The sequence below is a fragment of the Oncorhynchus mykiss genome, chromosome 7 (genome assembly GCF_013265735.2).
Source record: "Oncorhynchus mykiss isolate Arlee chromosome 7, USDA_OmykA_1.1, whole genome shotgun sequence".
In the NCBI taxonomy this organism is placed as follows: domain Eukaryota; kingdom Metazoa; phylum Chordata; class Actinopteri; order Salmoniformes; family Salmonidae; genus Oncorhynchus; species Oncorhynchus mykiss.
The window spans coordinates 25,550,383-25,573,340 of NC_048571.1; the positions used below are offsets into that span (position 1 = coordinate 25,550,383).

The 22,958-nt window shown below is 46.4% G+C and overlaps 1 protein-coding gene across 7 annotated transcripts in view; it reads right to left on the minus strand.

Moving 5' to 3' along the window:
* Window positions 1–238: 238 nt before the first annotated feature.
* Window positions 239–22,958, minus strand: part of pard3ba (par-3 family cell polarity regulator beta a) — a 174,950-nt gene continuing 152,230 nt past the window's right edge. For all 7 annotated transcript variants that reach the window (XM_036983067.1, XM_036983068.1, XM_036983066.1 and 4 more), the window contains 2 exons: window positions 10,356–10,432; window positions 239–3,376 (listed from right to left, as the gene is read on the minus strand). In XM_036983067.1, the coding sequence (XP_036838962.1) occupies window positions 3,028–3,376; window positions 10,356–10,432 (426 nt within the window). In that variant the 3' untranslated portion in view covers window positions 239–3,027. The remainder of the gene's footprint in view (window positions 3,377–10,355; window positions 10,433–22,958) is intronic.

The window sequence follows — 22,958 nt, forward strand, 5'->3', positions numbered from 1 at the left end:
TTGAAACTTTAAACATCTGTGGCATTGTGTTGTGTGACACATCTGCAGATTTTAGAGTGACCTTTTATTGTCCCCAACACAAGGTGCACATGTGTAATGATCACATTGTTTAATCTGCTTCTTGATATGACACCCCTGTCAAGTGGATGGATTATCTTGGCAAAGGAGAATTTCTAACTAAATGGGATGAAAACACATTTTTGCAACAAATTTGAGAAATAAGCTTTTTGTGAGAATGGAACATTTTTGGAATCTTTTATTTCAGCTCAAAACATGGGACCAACAATTTACATGTTGAATTTATATTTTTATTCAGTGTATAAATGTCTGTGGGTATTACTGACAGTGACTCCTAATAGTGGCTAATATTTAACATGATACAAATTGTAAAATAAAACTGAACAAATCTTGGGTATATAATTAAAACATTTTAAAGTGCATACATTAACTCGGCAGGTTCAGCCCTACAAACCTATAGCTTGGTTTTCCAAATTTCATCCACGCAAATTATGAGGGCACACAATAAAACATTTGAATAACTGCATAGCTATTTACAGCCTAATTCACTGAGGAAAATGAGCCACAATACATATGTTATTCATGGTTTCCTTGCGCGTACAGCTGTAGATACCTCAAACACACCTTTATTTCTGAGATCTCTACCCAAAACGAATAGCGGGTGAACAGCATGCTATTATCATGCATAAATTCAAGGTCAGATTACGCAGAGAGTGCATTAAAGGGAATTACGTTCCATTTACGCATGCTTAACTCGGGTCAGAATCATCCCCAATGTGCCCTACTGGCCCTGGTCAAAAGCAATGCACTATGTAGGAAATAGGGTGCCATTTGGGATGAAGTCTGAAACACACTGACTGGCCTCGGCAGTAATTAAACACTAACTGATAAAATGAGCCCTCAACAGATTCTAATTATCCTAATTTCAACCTCTAATTCCACCAATCAGCCAGATCTCCCATTTCTGTGGGAGCAATTTGGGAGGTAATCACTTCAGCACAGAGATCTCCTCAGTCTTAATTGTTGAGGGTGATTCAGTCTTTATCAGAAGTAAGACTGGATTTGCGTCCCAAATGGCACCCTATTCCCTAAATAGTGGAATACTTTTGACTAGAGCCCTCTGAGCTGGTCCAATGGGCCCTGGTCAAAAGCATGGCACTATGTAGAGAATAGGGTGCCATTTGGGACGCACTATGAGCCTCTCTGTTATCGTAGGGGGCTAATTTATCTCCAATGGGAAGGCTAAACTGGGTTGAAAATCTTAATGAATCATTTGGGCGAGATGAGTCATCATATTGGCGATTGATAATCGGGATCATTGGCATAACTTCGCAATTTCATCATCCTGTAAAATGAGACGGCTAAATTGGTGAACAATAAATGGATCCATCTTTGCATACTGTATATGATCTTTTACAATGTATATTTAATGCACCGCATTATATAAAAACATCCGTTTACAAACAAAGGTTAAACTGTATCATCATTAACGTACCATATGACATGATCAGCGGTCAGCGTTGTGATTTTTGAACATCACACAAGGGAAATGATATCAATGGAGAGAAAGGATCATCCCGGTGCATATGAGTGACATGTTTAAGTGTCTCTCTTAGGCCTTCATCACTGGAGACTGTGGCTGTGTCCCAATTGGTACCATATTCCCTATTTAGTATTTATATTCACGACTTTTGACCAGGCCTCATAAGGCTATGGACACAGCCCATACGGGTTCTGCTCAAAAGTGCAGAATATAGGGAATAGGGTGCCATTCGGGACAGGTGTGGTGATGAATATAGTTAGGTCAACACAGAACATTTCGTTTGTTCAACAGTGTCTTTATGATTACATAACCCAAATTTGACATAGCCATTTTAATCATAAACACCACACACATTATACTTTACTTTAAAAAAATAATACATTATGGGCAGCAGAATTTTGTTACAGGCAAACAGTTAATGGAAGGTTTTTAGCAAAAAGGCCACAACCAAATCAAAACAAATGCAAAAAACACCCACATCTAAAAGGCAAATGGAAGGGACACGGCAGGAGGGAAAAGATGCTTCGATGTGGACTTCATTTCCTGTTCCTCACTTCCTGTTCCTCCGACCTGGTTTCTTAGGAACAACTTCTTGTCCAGTTGTCCTTTTGTCTTCCGTTATCTCGAAACCCTAATTTTACCATCCCTGGCTTCTTTCTCACTGTTGTTCCGGAAGGGGGGGGCTGTCTTTAAGTTTGTGCAAGCCAGCAACCCCGCAAGAGCTCGGCTGGTATTCAATTAAAAGTTTCTTTCCAATCTGTACATTATGTCTACCTCCAGTCATTCTGGACCCCTGTGAATCTAAAGTCATTATTTACACCCCCCACACATGCATAAAGAGACATTTCTAAACATACCTCTATACATACAGTACGCACACAGACCTTCACTGCTTCTAAAACATGCCAGCAGCTGAGAGGAGTGGTGTTCCGATGATGGCCTGGTTCATTAAACTACCCCTTCCAAATGGCACCCTATTCCCTACATAGTGCACTACTTTTGACCTGGTCAAAAGAAGTGCACTAGATAGGGAACAGAGTGCCATTTGGGATGCAGCCCCTCCCTACTGCTTTGATGTTTGTAGATCTCAAAGACCTGGATAGGTGTAAGCAGTATGGCTCAAGCCCATTGGGCGTCTAGTTGGGAGCCTTATTACTTACACCAGTCTGATTCGTTCAGATCCGGAGACACCAAACGAGGTAGGGGGGATGTTTTCAGACGGGGGGGCTGTAGAGAAGCAACGAGTGCGTCTGATTTAGGGTTGGAGTAGTCCGAAATCTTTCCAAAATTCCCAGGTTTTCCAGAAATCCCAGTTTGGAAGATCCAGCGAATCAAGAAGAAATTAAATCAAATCAAATAAGGCAGAAACACGGGTATCTTCCAACTGGGATTTCTGGGAAATCTGGAATTTTGGGAAAGTTACCAGAATTCTACAACCCCAGTCTGAGTCCATCTAGCTATCACACTTACACCGCTCCGATCATAGAGTTCTTCTGGCGTGGGTCCGGCTGCCTGCCGTCCCTGTAGCCGTCGCCGTGGCGCTCGGGGCTGGCGTCACGGTAACCGCCCCTGCCCACTGTCTCATAGCGGGGGGCGCGGGTGCCTTGTGTGGGGGGCACATCCTGGCGCTGGGCAGCCCGGTGGGGCGAGGATTGGTAGTACCTGGGGTCCACCTGCGGTGGCCCAGCGGGCAAGGTGACCCGGGGCAGGCTGGAGGGGCGGGGCTGGGCCTCTCTAGGGGGGTAGTAGTTGTCGCGGCCGGGGTAACCGGGAGCTGTCCTAGAATGGGTGGGGTAGTCATTCGGATCCGTTCTCCTGCGACACAATCACCCACATACAGAGGACAGAAACATTAGAGAGTGTAGACCATTTGTTCCCTAAAAATGTGTTTTCAGTCAACGTGTGTATACGCTTGTGTGTAAATGCACATATCTGATTGAGTGTGTGAGTGTGTGACCCAGGAGGGGGGGGGGGGGGGGGGGGGGGGGGCGCAGTAAGGAGGCTGCAGGCAGCTGGGTGTCTCTGATTCCCTCCCAGTGACTGTGGGGTGATTAGGGGGCTAAGCTCCTGGGGTAAGGAGACACACAGGGCGACTCTCAGAGGCAGGATGGATCACCTTTCACAGCCCCATTCACATTTTTCCCTACTCACGCTCTGCCTGGGCTAAGTTACACACACACCCAAAAACCAGGACCAAAGCACAAAACTAGGCCTTCTCCCAGGTCAGATAGAGGTGATAGTAGAGGGGTAACTGCACTGGTAAATTCCCTGTACATTTTCATACATGCATTTGTGATACCAACTTGCTTTACACACACACACACACACACACACACACGCACGCATTACACACATGACCATAGACCACATCCCACCCACCACATCCTCTGAGGACAATAACATGTCCATCTATTCATCTATTCATCAATCCAGCCATCCCTCAATCTCTGGATGGAGAGACAGATAAAGGGATAGATTTATAGATGTGATGCTGTGAAAGGGTCATTTCGGGGCAGCTTTGGCCTGTGTAAGCTGGTGGAAAGATGTTTAGGCTAGTGGGAAGATGGAGGAGGATGTGGAGGTGAAAGCCTGTTTGGAGGCCTTGAGCTGGGGTCAAGGCTCAGGCGCTCTCCCCTCCCTCAAAACCCCCGCTGGCCTTCATCTCTCGCTCTCTTTCTCTCCCTCCTTGTCGCTTCTCTCGGCCCTTAGTGACATCATAGGGGCCCCTGTGCTGAATGAGAAGGGACCAAGGGTGTCAAGTCTACATAAACCACATGCTGTTGATATCTGGTATGCCTAGTCCACTGCCCCACACACCAGAGATCTCCCAAGGGAAGCACATACACGGCTTGTTACGACGCACAGTCAACAGGTGCAGAGCCGTCACACTGAGCACGCCTGTGAGTGGACAGTGAGAGCTCTACTCTCACTAACTCTAGGAGAGATAGACAGAGGAGGGCTTTCAAACTCCATGCATACATGTATGTGAGTGTAAAGGTGATGGTGGATGTACGCGTGTATCTAAATATATGTCAGTATAATGGAAGTGTGTATGTGTGCATGTTTGTGTCTGTGAGAATGTGTAAGGTGTGTAATATACACTATATAGACATAAAAGTATGTGGACACCCCTTCAAATGAGTGAATTTGGCTATTTCAGCCACACCCGTTGCTGACAGGTGTATGACATTGAGCACACAGTCATGCAATCTCCATGGACAAACATTGGCAATAGAATGGCCTTACTGAAGAGCTCATGGTTTCCATGTCCGAGCAGCTGCACACAAGCCGAAGATCACCATGCGCAATGCCAAGCGTCAGCTGGAGTGGTGTAAAGCTCACTGCCATTTGACTCTGGAGCAGTGGAAACGGGTTCTCTGGAGTGATAAATCACGCTTCACAGATGCCAGGAGAACACTACCTGCCTGAATGCAACTGTAAAGTTTGGTGGAGGAGGAGTAATGGTCTGTGCTAGACCCCCTAGTTCCAGTGAAGGGAAATCCTAACGCTACAGCATATTCTAGATTATTCTGTGTTTCCAACTTTGTGGCAACAGTTTTGGGAAAGCCCTTTCCTATTTCAGCATGACAATTCCCCCATGCACAAAGCGAGGTCCATACAGAAATGGTTTGTCGAGATCAGTGTGGAAGAACTTGACTGGCCTGCACAGAGCCCTGACCTCAACCCCATCGAACACTTTTGGGATGAATTGTAACGCCGACTGCGAGCCAGGTCTAATCGCCCAACATCATGCTCTTGTGGCTGAATGGGAGCAGCCCAACATCATGCTCTTGTGGCTGAATGGGAGCAGCCCAACATCATGCTATTGTGGCTGAATGGAAGCAGCAATGTTCCAACATGTAGTGGAAAGCCTTCCCAGAAGAGTGGAGGCTGTTATAGCGGCAAAGGGGGGACCAACTCCATGATTTTGGAACGAGATGTTCGACGAGCATGTGTCCACATACTTTTGGTCATGTAATACAACCTGACAGAGGGAGGTGTGATCCTATCCACATGGGCCAAGTGAACGCAACCAATAACATGGTCATGTAATGAATCTGACTCACACCTCTCAACTGTCAACACTCTATAGCTGCATCCCAAATGGCACCCGATTCGCTATATAGCACACTACTTTTGACCAGGGTCCATAAGGCTCTGGTCAAAAGTAGTGCACCATGTAGGGTATAGGGTGCTATTTACATTTTGGGACACAAACTATACCATGCAAACAGCCCTTGAGATGTGGCCTGAAAATGGGGAGATGGTGTGTGTGTGTGCTGGGGTGTGTGTTTAAGGGGTCTGTGTCTCTCTATGTGGCGTGTTTTATTGTGTGTGTGTGTGTGTGTGTGTGTGTGTCTATGCGCTGTCTGTGTGTGTGTGTGTGTGTGTGTGTGTGTGTGTGTGTGTGTGTGTGCGCAATGACATTTGGGCATAGTTTCCACCTTACGACAAGGAGGAATTTGGCCCTGGTAAGTGAGGAGGGCTATTTGCACCTGCCCAAGGAAACGGAAGGATAATTATGCCCTGTGGTTCTTATCTGACCCCCAATAAACTCCATTGGTGGGAGGGAACACAGCTGGTAGCTAGCAGCCATGGAGGCCATGGAGAGGTTGCTTGGAGGGGATCTAACCCATTCTCTGGAGGGTCCATAGCACTTACTGACAATCTGCATAAATGTGTGTGTATGCGTGCGAGTGTTTCAGTTTGTGCTATGGACTTTCCAAACTAACGGACAGATGGAGGGATAGACATACACACATGGCAGGCTGAGTGCTCGAGACAGAGGCCAGACCAGGCTGGTTTCACATTAAAGGGATATTTGGCAACGTGGCATTTTATCTACTTCCCCAGAACTAGACACCCATAGATTTCCATTCACTGCGCTAGTCCCAACAACTACCTCTAGTTTCCTTCGTACTGGACACAGAGACATACACATGGTATCCACGAGTTCATTTGACTCCGGATAAGGAGATAAAAGGTATTCATTGGCAAAATCCCAAACTATCCCTTTAACGAAAACTATTAGGCTGCTATAGAGAGAGGTTAATGTTTATCAAACCAGTCTAGATAAACATTGGGGAGAGGGCTTTCACACAGACAAGCATGCAACACAGCCACGCACAAAATGTCTCTGTTTGCCATCGCTTTGTCTACTCTACAGTGAGTACAGCGTGGATTACACTTTGCAGCACTGTATACCACTGAGACCTTTACACAGGAGTAACACGGACTAAAATGAGACTGAATAGCATCAACAATTCTATCAGATATCCTGGTGGCCAATTACTAAGTGGTAAAAAAGAAACGTTCCAGATTTGACTACTGGTACTTCAACTGGTTCAGAGCTAAAACACATGGACAGCCTTGACTAGATCTTTCCGTCTGTTTTGTGACTTCATTGGTCGGCAGTCGATGACTCACTCACTCAAAGTGTTTATCCTTTGTTTTATTTATAAAGCCATGATTTCGTTTTCCAACGCAGCCTGTGCCTGCCTCGGTGACTGTCGGAGACCGAAAGAGCGGAGTCTCTCCAGGCAGCCAGGGCCCACTGACGCGATGCCTTTATGAAAGCCTAACGGCTAAACCAGTTTCATTTCCCCCCAAAAAAACACTGATTTCATTACGGGCCCTTCGGTTTCATCGAAAACAGAGTTAGCGGGGGAAAGAAAGCATTTACTCTGGACCGAAACGGCAACACACGGCCGCAAAAAGGGAGCAAGGACTCTGCGACCCCAAACAAAAAAGGTCAAATCCCTTCTAAACAGGTTCCGCAGGGACTTGAAGAACCGATCAGGACCCGTATTCAACGTTTCTCACAGTAGGAGTGCTGATCTAGAATCAGTTCACCCCTTGTCCATGTGATTGTTGTCCGACTGAGACGCTTGACACACACAGAGCCAGATCCCGTCCCGTCGTGTCAAGGAGCGCCGTGAACGAGGAAGACGGGATGGAGAGTCGACCGTTCAACTCGTCTCTTGGGTCCCTGAGAAACCTACTGTGACTGGGGCGTGCCGATAAAGGTCAATTAATTGAAATGATCTGGATTGAAACGAGAAGTAAGGGAGGCGGAGTGTGAGAGACCAACGCTCCTGTGCTGATCAAACATTTGTGCCCAGCATGCACCTGTTTAAGTGACGTACAGTGCTGACGTGGCCGTCTGTCGGGGAGCTCAGCCGTGTGCTCACAAGGGAGAAAACGCGCACACCCACACACAGCTCCAATCACGGATCATTAGGAGGAGGGAAGGGACCACGGATCAGTGGGTCGGGAGACACTGTAGGTGTACGTGCCGTGGAACAAAACGACTGAGCTGAGACCGGGGAAGGTTAAAGTCAGGGGCAGTGTGTTTGTGTGGTCAGAATGGTCCTCAGGTGTTTAGGAGGACACACAGACAACCCTTCTAGGCTTATCGTGTAGCCTTGCACTTTGTGAAGACATTTACATTATTGCAGTAGTTCTGGAGTTATATGTGCCATTCAGACCACACACACACACACACACACACACACACACACACCCCCCACCCACCCTAATTCATGAGGGTAATATCAGTCCTCTATCTGAAGCACTGGCCACCGGCTACACATTAAATCACACAATTATCAGCCCAGCGACCACCGTTCACGCACACAACCCCGGATCAGCAGTCTAATCCAATCACCTACGGGTCATGGGCCGTTCTGATTGGCTAACCTGGGGCTGAGCCGTGGAGCCCATGACCCAGTGCTTCAGAACAGTAATGACCTTAATGTGCTCCATATGGGATAGTGTGTGTGTGTTTTACCCCTCCCTCTCTCTCCCTCTCCCTCCCTGTCCCCCCCAGCACCAAAACCCCAGTCTAGGGAAAAGCTGATCCCCGCTACAGGAGCCGGGGCTGGGATGGGGAGAATAGAGGGGTAACTACCATTCCCCCCTAAGGCACTGGACTTCCAGACATTGCAGCCCCAGCCCCTTCCGCAGCCAGTGTCGGCTCCATCCTCACAAAAGACAGGCCAAATGTATGCTAATGCAACACAGCCGCACAGCAGAGACACACTCATTTGAGAGGAAATGGCTTTCAATGAGCTGGGCCCGGGGGGGGGGGGGGGGGATCTCGCCACAAAGTTCAGCTCGGTTTGAAAAACACATTTCACTTCCCTCTCTACTTCTCTCTCCATATCGCTCTTCCTCTTTCTGTATTTGTCCCCCCTCCAAAATCCAGAAATATATTCCCCCAATCTCTCTCTCTTTGTTTTGTCAAATTCCTGGAATAAATGTAGGCCCCCCCCCCCCCATCTTGGTATTGACGCTTCGGGGAGATGTGGTGTTTCTGGGGTACAGGGCTTGTGTTTCATCCTCGAGTGAACATCTCAAACAAGAGAGCAAACATACAAGGTTTGGAATGACTCATTCGGAGGCAGTGCGTGTGGCACTTCGTCCTCTCTTTGTTCCAGTGCTGAAAACTCGCTGCTCCCCACCAGCGGTTTAAAGCCCTGGCAACTCTGTGCACTGTAGTCTCACACTGAGGCTTGAACAGAGGCTTACGGGGTTGACACCTCTCACTGAAAATCAGAAGAGAGGGCAAAGCGACAGCTCGGACATTTCTCTCGACAGTTCATTTCACCGCTTGCGATTCGGCGCCGGGCCGAGTGCGAGTAACCATGAGTTAGTCAGACATGTGTTAGCATCATCTTAGCATGAGCTCACAGACGAGAACAGACACCGTTTTCCAGACCCAATCAGTCACACTGCTCCTGTCAGTCTAGGCTCCGTTTAGTCATAGTGCATCTCAGTCCGTGTGGCTCCACTCCCTTCTCCTTGGTGCCCCTCATATCAGCCGGAGCAATAACCCGTGAAATGATTGCTCTCTCCGCACCGCTCCACTGTGTGCTCTGGTTGTCTCCCAGGCCCACCACACTGTATCCATCTATGGGGTGTGTTCTCCTGGTTAGCGCTGGGGGACTTTAACACAGCAGAGTGTGTGTGGGGGGGGGGGGGTAGAGGGGAAAGAGCGTGTGAGTGTTTGAGTATATGTACAGAAGGCGCTAAGTCGACATGTGTGCAAGTTACATTTGACATGAGGATATTGAGTCAGACGGATAGAGTAACATGGTAATTGTTATATAATATAATGTATACCATTTTCGCAGACCCTGTATCCAAACCACTTACAGTAGTAGAGCGTGCGTACATTTCCGTATGGGTGGTCCCAGCCGGAATCGAACCCACGACTTTGGCATTGGGCCGTGCTCTACTAAACTGAGCTGCACAGAACCGCATCATGCTCATGCATAATCTAGGTGGACCTCTGTGGCGCAGAGAAAGGCTCCATCCACCGTCTATCCTTTCTGTCTCCCAGGAGCTGATCAGGGCTACTCCCGGGATGAGGAGGCGCTCCCAAGGCAAACACTCCAGATTTAATTATAAGCTCTAAAGAGGATTACTCGCTCTGCTGCCGTGTGTGTGTGTGTGTGTGTGTGTGTGTGTGTGTGTGCGTGTGTGCGTGCGCGTGTTGATGGTGGCCTAAAACAGATAAGACAGACAGATTTGCATGAACACACACACGCCAGGGTTGGGCTCAATTCAAAATCGAAGGCAGTCAATTCAGGAAGTGGTTTGAAATAAAAATTCTGAAATGTAAAAACTTAAAAAAAAAAATAGCTTTAATTTGTAAATTTATTGTAAAGTCATTGAAAATAAGAAATGCCCTTTTTTTCTAATTATTGAATCGTAATTCAAAATGTACTTCCTGAAACGAACTGCCTTCAATTGAATTAAGCCCAACCCCGACAGGCAAACACAGCCTAACCTGGCGTGGGCTGCGTACTGTCGCTCCACGTCCTCATAGCGGGGTGCCGGACCGGTATCAGGTCCTCTCACGGCCATCTGTAGAGGAGAGAGGCACATAATGGTTCATGTTATTATTACTATTACACACCTGTCTGTCAGTCTCTGTCTTCCCCCACCCCCCCCACCGCCCCCCAACGTCACTGGCTAAGCCTGCGGATGGCTTAGTGTTAGGGTTCATATAAGGGTTAGAGTTAGTTATACGGGTAAGAGTTAATATTGGTTAGTTGTAGCTGTAGTCTACAGTCAAGTGAGACAGGACAAATAATGTTATTACAAATACATCTGTCAACCACCACAACTACTTGTTAAGCCTCAGAATGGCTTAGTGGTAGGGGAGGGCTCTACAGAGTGTCCATTTTACTCGCAGTGTTAGGGGTGGTCGACAACAACAAAAACATGCAATCCCCTGAAGAGAGCTCTTCACCTCCACCTCCCACAACACATTCCATGTGTATTTATTCCGTGTCACTATAATTAATATATATTTTTATAAATCTTTAACTCTGCACAGTTGAAAAAGGACCAGCAAGTAAGCATTTCACTGTTAGTTTACACCTGTTGTTTATGAAGCATGTGAGAAAGACCTTTAACAAACTTCTACAGATGCACAATCGAGAGCATCCTGGCGGGCTGTATCACCGCCTGGTATGGCAACTGCACCGCCCTCAACCGTAAGGCTCTCCAGAGGGTAGTGAGGTCTGCACAACGCATCACCGGGGGCAAACTACCTGCCCTCCAGGACACCTACACCACCCGATGTCACAGGAAGGCCATAAAGATCATCAAGGACATCAACCACCCGAGCCACTGCCTGTTCACCCCGCTATCATCCAGAAGGCGAGGTCAGTACAGGTGCATCAAAGCTGGGACCGAGAGACTGAAAAACAGCTTCTATCTCAAGGCCATCAGACTGTTAAACAGCCACCACTAACACTGAGTGGCTGCTGCCAACACACTGACACTGACTCAACTCCAGCCACTTTAATAATGGGAATTGATGGGAAATGATGTAAATATATCACTAGCCACTTTAAACAATGCTACCTTATATAAATGTTACTTACCCTACATTATTCATCTCATATGCATACGTATATACTGTACTCTATATCATCGACGGTATCCTTATGTAATACATGTATCACTAGCCACTTTATACTATACTATGCCACTTTGTTTACATACTCATCTCATTTGTACATACTGTACCCGATACCATCTACTGTATCTTGCCTATGCTGCTCTGTACCATCACTCATTCATATATCCTTATGTACATATTCTTTATCCCCTTACACTGTGTACAAGACAGTAGTTTTGGAATTGTTAGTTAGATTACTTGTTATTACTGCATTGTCGGAACTAGAAGCACAAGCATTTCGCTACACTCGCATTAACATCTGCTAACCATGTGTATGTTACAAATAAAATTTGATTTGATTTGATTTGATTTAAACAGGTCAACATTCACAAAGTCGCAGGGCCAGACGGATTACCAGGACGTGCACTCCGAGCATGCGTGGACCAACTGGCAAGTGTCTTCACTGACACTTTCAACCTGTCCCTGACCGAGTCTGTAATACCTACATGTTTCAAGCAGACCACCATAGTCCCTGCGCCCAAGAACACTAAGGTAACCAGCCTAAAAGACTACCGACCCGTAGCACTCACATCTGTAGCCATGAAGTGCTTTGAAAGGTTGGTCATGGCTCACATCAACACCATTATCCCAGAAACCCTAGACCCACTCCAATTTGCACACCGCCCCAACAGATCCACAGATGATGCAATCTCAATTGCACTCCACACTGCCCTTTCCCACCTGGACAAAAATAACACCTATGTGAGAATGCTGTTCATTGACTACAGCTCAGCATTCAACATTAAGCTAAGGACCCTGGGACTAAACACCTCCCTCTGGAACTGAATCCTGGACTTCCTGATGGGCCACCCCCAGGAGGTAAGGGTAGGTAACAACACATCTGTCACGCTGATCCTCAACACGAGGGACCCTCAAGGGTGCGTGCTCAGTCCCCTCCTGTACTCCCTGTTCACTCATGGCTGCACAGCCAGGCACGACTCCAACACCCTCATTAAGTTTGCCGACGATACAACAGTGGCCTGATCACCGATGAGACAGCTTATAGGGAGGAGGTCAGAGACCTGGCCGTGTGGTGCCAGGACAACAAGGAGGACCTGGTTGAGAGCATGGCAAGAGTGTGCAAAGCTGTCATCAAGTCAAAGGGTGGCTACTTGGAAGAATCTCAAATATAAAATATATTTAGATTTGTTTAACACTTTTTTGGTTACTACATGATTCCATATGTGTTATTTCATCATTCTGATGTCTTCACTATTATAGTACAATGTAAAAAATAGTAAAAATAAAGAAAAACCCTGGAATGAGTTGGTGTGTCCAAACTTTTGACTGGTACGGTTTATTATCAATTTATCCAGAGGGCTGGGCTGAGGGGTGCGTGTGCACACACTTCAACAGAGAAACCGTTTTTGGACACTGGGTTGAACATTGCACTCCAAAAAACCTTAATAATTGGCTGATTTCATGATGTCTTGCACACGTTTAAGGCTTCTAGAACCACAGACAGCAAAGCAATGCCACAACATTATTGAAGCTCCCCAATGTTTGATTGTCGGGAGGGTGTTCTTTAATTGGAATGCTTTTTTTGGTTTTTGGTAGCTCTGGGGTGCCAATAATTGTAATTAAAATCGTATACAAAAATGTACTAAAATGTAATTGGTTCGCCAATGTTGAAAATCCAATAAGGTGTGGAGACCAATCCTTTTTCTCCAACTTATTTAAGAAGAAATGGGTTGAATTATTTTTTAAAAGTGCAAGGGTGCCAATATACTGTAACTAGCTACGACAAGGCTTTCCTAACCATACCGCCACACCCGTAGCCTACTCTCCTCTGAAAACGTATGTAGAAACCCTCCATGTCTCGAGCTAGACATAAACCATGAGCATAAACCACATTATGCCGAGGAGTAGGCCATTTGGGTATTGAGTATTGAGCCGCTCCATCTTTGTGTGAAGGTTAAAGGCATTATGCAAAGAGGTGCGGGGTAATGGCTGTAGTCACTGTGTGCCATTTGTCTCGTCGGCCATGCTCCAAATGGCATCCTACTCCTTACACAGTGCACTCCAGTGCCCTATGAGCTGGTCTTATGGGCCCAGGTCAAAGTAATGCACTACCGGGAATAAGGCGCTATTTGGGACAAAGCCAGGGAGAGCGGTAAGCCGGGGGCCAGAGCTCAGGTTAGAGCCGCTCGGTTGCATGTTAAGTCTGGTCATATGTGTCTCTGGGGAAGGAGAGAGGGAGAGAGGGGGATAAGAGGGAGAGAGAGAAGGAAAGAAAGAGATAAGAAGAGGGAAAGAGGGAAAGAGCGGGAGAGAGAGCGAGAAAGCAGGGGTAGAGAGGGGCAGAGAAAGGGGAGGGAGTGGTAAGGGAGAGATAAAGAGAGAGAGGCAGAGAAGGAAAGATAGAGGGAGAGAAAGAAAGACAACGAGAGAGAGGGGAGAAAAAAGAGAGGACAGAGAGAATGTCTGCATAGAGAGATGAAATTCACTCCAAACATTTTAGTAACAGAGTTGGAAGAGTGAATTTGATTGGCAGTGGACTACTAGTGGACTATCAAACAAGAATATAACATGATCATTTTGTTCATGTTTTAGCTATTGAGCGGGTTAGTCTCTATGAGTAGTGAACAGTTGATAAGTGTGTGTGTGTGTGTGTGTGTGTGTGTGTGTGTGTGTGTGTGTGCCCAAAGGCCTGGACTCCTCTGGGCTGGTGGTGGTTAACACTTCCTAGAGTCTGTCTGACCCCTCAACCTCCATCCTACACACCCACCCACACACCCCCACCCACACCCACACATGCACTAACCGGGGCATAACTGCTCACCATGGCAACAGGGTAGAGTATAAATCTAGAGTCAGTGAATTTGAATTAACCACATACGAGCAGACAAATGATATTCACGGCAGTCTCTCCAACAACTATTGGACACAAAACAGAGAAGATCATATAACATTTTGTTTCCTATTACAACTCACAGACATTATGGTTATGAGCCTGATGATGTCGTGTAAGTGTGTGTGTGTTGCTGTGGATCGCAGAGCCAGTGTTAATGTGTTCTACAGGCAGGGTAGCTTACAGAGGACCAGACTTTCTCTGGACACACTAAGCTGCCGAGGCCAGGCCACAAGCAGCCCATGGGGCATTGTGAGAGGCTGGGGTTTCCCTCCTGCACTGGGAACGTTAACAGTACCATGTGACAGCCCACTCTTCCCACCATGGAGGACCCTGTTGTCGTATGAAACTTTTCGGATTTGACTTGACTACAGTAAAACACAAAACGTCATAGTCAATGGAGAACCACACAGCAAGAACAGGGGCTTTTGAGTAAAGGACAAGTTGATTTTCAAGCTCGAAAAATCACCCTTTCTTGCTCGTTTTCCCCAGAAAACTAAGCGTCTGGAGTGCCACTAAGTGTGCCACAAAAAACACACCAATCAAGTAGCTAAAGCCAGCTGTCGCATTCATCAAAAATACACTGCATATACAGGAAATGCATTTCCTGGAGCACTTTGCTCTCCTCGCAATTTATAGACACGTGCGCACAATAAGCCTCAAACGAGGGCCTGAATGTCTTGACATAAAATACGAGCAATGCTTTCATGGTAAAACGGAGGTACGAGAGGGTAAAAAAAAATCATCTTCTGAGCCTCTCTTTCTCGCTCCCTCTCTTTTTGAAAAGAGTAATTGCTTGTGTTGTCTGCCATCCATCCATCTCTGATGCTAATTAGCCGCATCTCTCAGCGAGGAATCACAGCCTGGCGCCTGGCACATGCCACCCCCCTCCGCCGAATCCCCTGAACCCCCTCCCGCTGGCACCGGACGCGCCCGCCTGCAGTCGGCTGGCATGAAGCAGCGGCAGTGAGATCCATCCAATATCTGCCATTCCTCATAATTTTCCGTAATGAGATTCCATTGATTTCCGCTCGGGAAACAAACTAGCACTGAGGGAATAGTTTCAGCCGTGGCAGGAGGGTGGGGGCTTTCAGGGGGACTGAAGTCACAAACTGTGTCTCGCTACTAACTCAAACTGTGTCTCGCTACTAACTCAAACTGTTCTTGGTGTTTTGTAAAACGAACAAACCCGAACTCAGTCAGCCTCTAATCAACTCTCACTCTGCGGATCTTATCCCCCATGGTTGGCCAATCCGGCCCTACAGTACGTGTGGTATTGGTCTGTTTGATGCTTCACTGCTATAGTCATGCAGGCCCGTGCCGCCCAATGCCCCCTAAACACTCCCAGAGCTTGTTAGCAGTTAGCAGCAGATGGTAAGACTGGCTCATTTGGGGCCCAGTCATGCCTCCCCTTACAGACATGTAAGGTTACTTCCAAACAGAGTGGAACGGAGCGCCAGCACGATCAGTGCAAGTACATGGCACAATCTGCCTGTAATTATATTGAATTGTTTTGGGAAATTGGGGTGGGATGGTGGGTGCAGGGGTAGTGTGAGGTTCATATCAACTTTGGGGAGGTGCACTGTCCTCTCGGCCTCTGATTGACTTTTCGACAACAGGGGTAGCCGAAGAAGCCCTTCCCTGGAGAGCTATGTGGATGCAGGGTTCTAGCTAAATCCTGTTGTAACACAGCTGGTTTGGATACCGGTCCTCAAAAGGTCCTGGTGAGCAACTGATTAGTGTGCTCGATTAGGGTTGGAGCAAAAGCCTGCAGGAGGTAGATCTCCAGGAGGAAGTATTGGCAACTGTGGGTTTGAGTGGTGTTCTCCTCATGTTCAGGGTTACAACTTTGATTCCAAAGGTAGGGGTGTGAGGAAAATCCACAAAGGGTCTGACCAATGATTTTGGTGGAGGTGGTGAGGAAAGGGGTATTTTCCGCCTCTCTGGCTCCAGGTGAGCCGCAGTATCGTCTATTTATAATGTTACGGTGCGTTTTGCTCACGGCGCGTGTGTGTTTGTGAGAGGAAAATGTCCCCCATAGTCTAGACTCACATAGAGTGGTTCCAGTTCTATGAGCATTCTGTCATTCTGTCATGAGTATTCTGTCAAGTCATAGCAGCATGCACCCCCAGGGAGCCTGCCAACATTAAAGATGGGAAATTATGATGACCTTAACACACACACACACACACACGCACACACATACCTCCCATGAAAAATAAAACTGAGGGAAAGGTGATGAGGAGATGTGTCCCAACCCAAGGGAATGAGAGAGTGCGGGGAATCGGGGATGGTGTTTGATTGCAGTTTAAACTGCAAACAGATCACACACACTCTTTCTGTAGGTCAAAGACGACGCCTCGGGGATAAAGAGGCCCAAATCAGTCCCGGTAGCCTTCGTCGGAGATAACCTAGTCGGGGCGGCGCTTACGGAATTCAGAATGAACCGACATAAAACAAAGAGAAGAAGAGAAGTGAAGCGCTTTGTGTCTGGGGATGAGGAGGCGGCGCGGGGGAACGAGGACGGAGAGGAGAGGGGGGGGTTCCGTGTTCGGAATGACTCATTGTGACTTTGAAAAGTGTGGAGGAAAACTCTTGAGAGAACTGATGCGACACATAAAAAAATGTGTGTGTGTATTGCACATTACATGTAGGGTGTCTGCAAACACATTCATCAATGAAACCTCAGAGTGGACAGGAGAAAAAAGGAAATATCAAAAGCCATTCCAAAGCCAACGTGAGGTAAGCAAGCTAAACCACCGACGCTTGGCATAACACATGGTGATCTTAGGCTTGTGTGCGGCTGCTCGGACATGGAAACCCATTTCATGAAGCTCCTGACAAACAGTTCTTGTGCTGACGTTACTTCCAGAGGCAGTTTGGAACTCAGCCGTGTTGCAACCGCGGACAGACCATTTTTACAGGGAATGTTTGTCTACAGGGATTGCATGGCTATTTGCTCGATGTTATACAGCTGTCAGCAACAGGTGTGGCTGAAACAAGCCCCCCCCCCCCCCCCCCCCCCCCCGAAGCGAGGGCCACTGTCCCGACCGGCTGCAGTTACAGCCTATAGCTACTGGGATTAAAGGCTAGTGTTTGTCCCCACTTTTGATTTGGGCTAGGCCGAACTTCTCAATTATACTGAAGCTTATGTAATTATATGGGTCTGTTAGAAGTTTTTGTATAATACTCCAGGAATAACTGAGCGACTGGCATAGTTAGGAAAGGGAGGGAGACTATGATCAGTTATACCAAAGTGTCCAATAGACATGCTGACATGAGAAGAGCTTAGAGGGGAGAGAACGAGAGAAAGGAGAGAGCAGACCTAGGTTGAAATACTTGAAATAATTGTAGCATTTGCTTTAGCCTGCCTAGAGAGCCAGATGGGCAGAGTTTGCAACTAGGACGCCCACAAGCCTCAAAAGGCCCACAAGCCTCAAACGACTCGCCTGAAGGTAACCCAGTACCAGTTTAAAAAAATAAAATTAATGGAAGTATACACTGAGTATACAAAACATTAAGAACGCCTGCTCTTTTCATTAGACTGACCAGGTGAATCCAGGTGAAAACTATGATCCCTTATTGATGTCAACTGTTAAATCCACTTCAATCAGTGTAGATGAAGAGGAGGAGACCGGTTATAGATTTTAAACCTTGAGACAACTGAGACATGGATTGTGTATGTGTGCCGTTCAGAGGGCGAATGGGCAAGACATTTAAGTGCCTTTGTACGAGGTAGGGTAGGATGTGCCAGGCGCTCCGGTTTGTGTCAAGAACTGCAACTCTGCTGGGTTTTTCACGCTTAACAGTTTCCCATGTGTATCAAGCTGTCCACTACTCAAGGACATCCAGCCAACTAGACAACAGTGGGAAGCATTGGAGTCAACATGGGCCAGCATCCGTGTGGAACGGTTTTGACACCTTGTAGAGTCCATGCTCCAACGATTTTAGGCTGTTCTGAGTGCAAAAGAGGGGGGGGGGCAATCAATATGAGGGAGGTGTTGCTAATGTTTAGTATACTCAGTATGTAAAAAATGATACAAACAGCTTCCTGATCTTTCTTATATCTCTCAGATATAGGACAGACACTTCAATTTTTTTTATTATTATTATTATTTAAATAATTATTTTGTAACTTATCTGCATAAGCTGAAAAAGCAATAGTAAACATATGCAAAATCAGGGAGCCAAATTAACGGCTCTTTCACCAACGCGATTCGGTTCATGAACTCGGACGTCGAAGTATGGTACTGGTCCAAACAAAGTTATGCATTGTCATAAATAATTACATTTTTCTGATAAAATATTCACCTAGCCACCCAATCAATGTGATTCTGTTAGCTGTGTCTCCGTCTGTACATTTGGTTAATTGATCCATTACTGGACAAGTGGAAGTGGTAGCTCATTTATTCATTTGCTCATCTATCACTGGCCAGAAACAGTTAGCATACAATAATGTTGCCTAAATCAAGTGTATTATTTTACTCTCAACTCACGTAGTAACCTTATATAGAGCCTAGGCTATTTTCCTATCCAGTCCCAATTCCAATGAAACCCAAAATCCTGACTCATGTCTCGCATGAAAAATTCCTAATTTTAAATCTGTTTAAGCACATCTCTTACCTATGCATGTCAAAATACTGCTCTAAAATTTCCCCCAGCTTCTCTGCGCTGTCTCGTACTTGCAGCCCGTTATGAGAGCATCGGTAGAGAATGTGTGATCAACGGTATGAGAGTAGATATGGATATTTTCATAAACAGAGTTGGGTCCCCATTAACATATATCTTGATATTTAAACTATTTCCACTCTTCAACACCCCATTATTCATGAGCTGATCTGCTATCTGTATAATCGTCAACTCAATTTTGCCAAGTATCAGAGATATTCTCCCATTCGTTGAATGACGTGATCTAGCAAGTTTAGCAACGTTGGTCATTTTACTTTTGTTTGATTGCCGTTACAAAATTTGTACGATTCGACAACGCTATAGCCTACTCGGGGTGCGCTCTGTGCGTCCTGAGAGACACTTTTAATTTTGGGAGAAGCCATAACCTGATTGTAAACGCTTTATATGGGCAATTCCGAGTTGTGCAGTATTACCAGGGACTCTCAGGATAAATATGAATTATTTCAGGTACTGAAACTTTGTCGATTTTTGGGGAAATATTTATCCTTATTTCTACACTCTCCCTCTCTTGATAAACCTCAATTTTCTCACTTCTGGGTCGTTCCACCTCAAATAGCGAGAGAAAGAGGATTTCGAAACCCATCATCTCAGATTGTTCTGAAATCGTTTCTGTAGTTAGTAACAGTGTCATGGCTTGCTGAAAGGACATTGAATGGCTCTTCTACCCTCTCTCCCCCTCTTAATGAACCTCCCCTTTTCTCACTTCTACCCTCTCTCCCCCTCTTAATGAACCTCCCCTTTTCTCACTTCTACTCTCTCTCTGTTGATAAACCTCCCCTTTCTCACTTCTACTCTCTCTGGTCATAAGCCTCCCCTTTCTCCCTCTCTTGCTACACCTTCCTGTTCTTCACCAGTCTCTCCACAAAGCATTCTCTTTTAATCTCCCCCTCCCTGCTTCCCATCATTCGACCCCTCTCTACCCCCCCCCCCTCTCCCTCTCCTCCCCCTCTCTCTCCTCCAGTCCACAACATAATTCTGCAGTAGGGCTACCCACTGTGCTACAGTATGTCAGCAGCCCCCAACAGTAAGCAAACACACAGCAGGAGGTAGCACACCAGCTCATCCATTATCCCTTTGTGTTGGTGCTGCTGGGCTGTCGGGCCCAAAACAAGACTGATCTCTGGTCAGTGGTAGATCAGTCGCTGATCTAAACACAGGTCACTTCTCTGTAGTACAGCATTAGCTCCCTCCTATGAGGCTTTGATATGGTACATTAAGGAGAAGATAATGGTTCGACTACTGCTAGCAGGGATCATCTAGACTGCAGTAGGGGCCAGTATCTCCGGTCCTGGAGGGCTGTAGTGTGTGCTGTACGGGCTTTTGTTCCAGCTCGAATAACATTTATATTCAAACTTACTGAGGTCGAAATTGAACGGGCACATGATCAAGTCATTGTTTGAGTTGTTAGTGCCTGAACAAAAGCCCGCGATTAACCGTGGCCCTCAGTTGCACCGCCCACTCCTCATCTAAAAGGGAACATCCTGCTAAAAAGACTAGGCTCTACACACCCACCACACAATTATGGTTATGCCTGGGCACCTGTGCGGCACTAGGGGGTCCTCCTGCCCCCCGGGCGTCCCACAGTGCTCCTGGGGGGTAGAGTAGACCATCACCATCAGACGAGAGGCATGCTAGCCATCCATCACTGTGACGGCGGTGGTTTTTGCTTACTTAATGATGTGGAGGGTGTTTATGAAGCGAACGCCGCGCCCGCCACAGCTCGCATCATCTGCCCCCAGGAGTTGACATTAAAACATCATCAGCGTGATTGATGTCCGCCCGACAACATTGGGGGGTGTGGACTGCTTTGGAGCTGACGGGTCACATCTTTTGCGGAGTGTGTTAATGTGTGGGATGGTGGAGTGTGGGTAGTGTGTGTATGTGTTTGATAGAGTGTGTGCTCGTCTGTGATTTGTGTTCATTAATGTGCCACACACACACACTGCCCCTGTGGTGTGTGTGTGTGTGATTCCCAGGGTAATGAGTTGGAGATAAGGTGTTGATAATATTATATTCCTCCTGCACGAATTGGCCCTGATATCCGAGTTAGCATCTCTTGTAGCCAGTTCACTTCCTCAAGCCTTCATTTCCCCTCCTTTCATTGCTTCAATTATGGTTACATCCCAAATGGCACCTTATTCCCTATATGGTTCTATGCTTTTGACCATGGCCCATACAGTAGGTCTCTGGTCAAAAGTAGTGCTCTGTGTTGGCATTAAGGTGCCATTTGGGACAAATCCAATGTGTCTTCTATCCATCCTCCATGGTCAAGGGCATTTTCCACTGTAAATCGCAAGCTTTGGTACATGGAGGTTTCAGAAAAGGACACTTCATTCTATTTCATTTAGCTGGGTGTTTTTCAGTCGGTTAGACATTTACCGAATACCAAAGATGTCTGGATTATACCAAGTATGGCTGCCTCTGACATAGTCCCCTATTCCCCATATAGTGCACTCCTTTTAACCAGGGCTCATTTTGGACGCACCCTTTCCTTGCCTATGCCACGTGCTTGTGGTAGAGCGGAACTCCAAAATGGCTGCCAGTTGCATGTGGCTTACCGCGTAGGGGACATCACTGCCAGCTACTGTGGCAGCCGAATGGACAGCCACATCTAAAAATACCAGAAACTGGCCAGTCTGTACACATGACATCGTATACACTATCATTATCATGTCTCGAAAGGATAAAAAGCTATAGAGCCCTGTCCCAAATGGCACAGTATTCCCTATATAGTGCACTACACTTGAGCAAGGCAGTTAACCCCTAAAAACAATTGCTCCCCGGGCACTGATGGTGTGAAATTCGATTAAGGCTGTCCCCCGCACATCTAAGATTCAGAGGGGTTGGGTTAAATGGGAAAGCCACATTTAGATTGGATGCATTTAGTTTTACAACTGACTAGGTATCCTCTTTCCCCATAGGGCCCTGGTCAAAAGTAGTGAGCTATTTTGATAATCGGGTGTTATTTGGGACGCAGCCCGTGCACTTGGACAGATGGTATATGTGGGTGTGTACTGAGACTGACATGGTCCAGACAAAAAGGTAGAGATGAAGGGGAACATGGGATGAAAAGGAGAGAGGGAACACACGAGAGAGAGTATGCAGGAGTCACAGGCAAGAAAAGATGAGAAAAGGATCAGACAGACACACACATACACACACACACACACACACACACCTTGATGAGAAAAAAAAGTATTTAATGTGTGGATAAAGGCTTTGAATGAAGCATCAAATGGTTTAATTTGTTTTAAGTTGGAGATGTTTTAACAGGGGATGGAGAGTGGTGGTGGGGGGTGGGGGGGGCTATCTAATATCTTGTTGGTTAAATTCCCTTACTGTATTTAATGTTCCAAATACGTGTTATTGAGGAGTAAACGAATCAGGCATGCAGGTTACTAAGCAGGATAGTGTACTCCCAGTGACAAATAATTAAATAGAAAGGACACATAAAAACTACTCTTATTGTATTTTATGTTTGCGGTTATTGTCTGGTCTGTGAAACTGAAGACATAGAAAAATAATATATTTTTTAAAAGATGGAGAAATGCTACATATAATCTTTTCAATGAAGCAATGTTTCCCAGCGCCACGCGCTGGAGCTACATAAAGGAAGAACGGGCCTCGTGTGACCTTGTATGAGCAGCGCAATACTCAAGTGTCATTAAATCTTTGAAAACATTCAAGGCGACCAGACCAGGCTGCTGAAAAGAGCAAAGAAAGACAGCTGAAAGGAGGGCACAAAACAGGCTACACGCAGGGAGACACGGGCGCAACAATTGCCAGAGTGAATGAAACGTTGAAACATTTGATTCACTCTCTCTCTCTCTCTCTCTGTATATGTTGTAACTATTGGTCTGCTGTCTCTTTCCATTTAACTT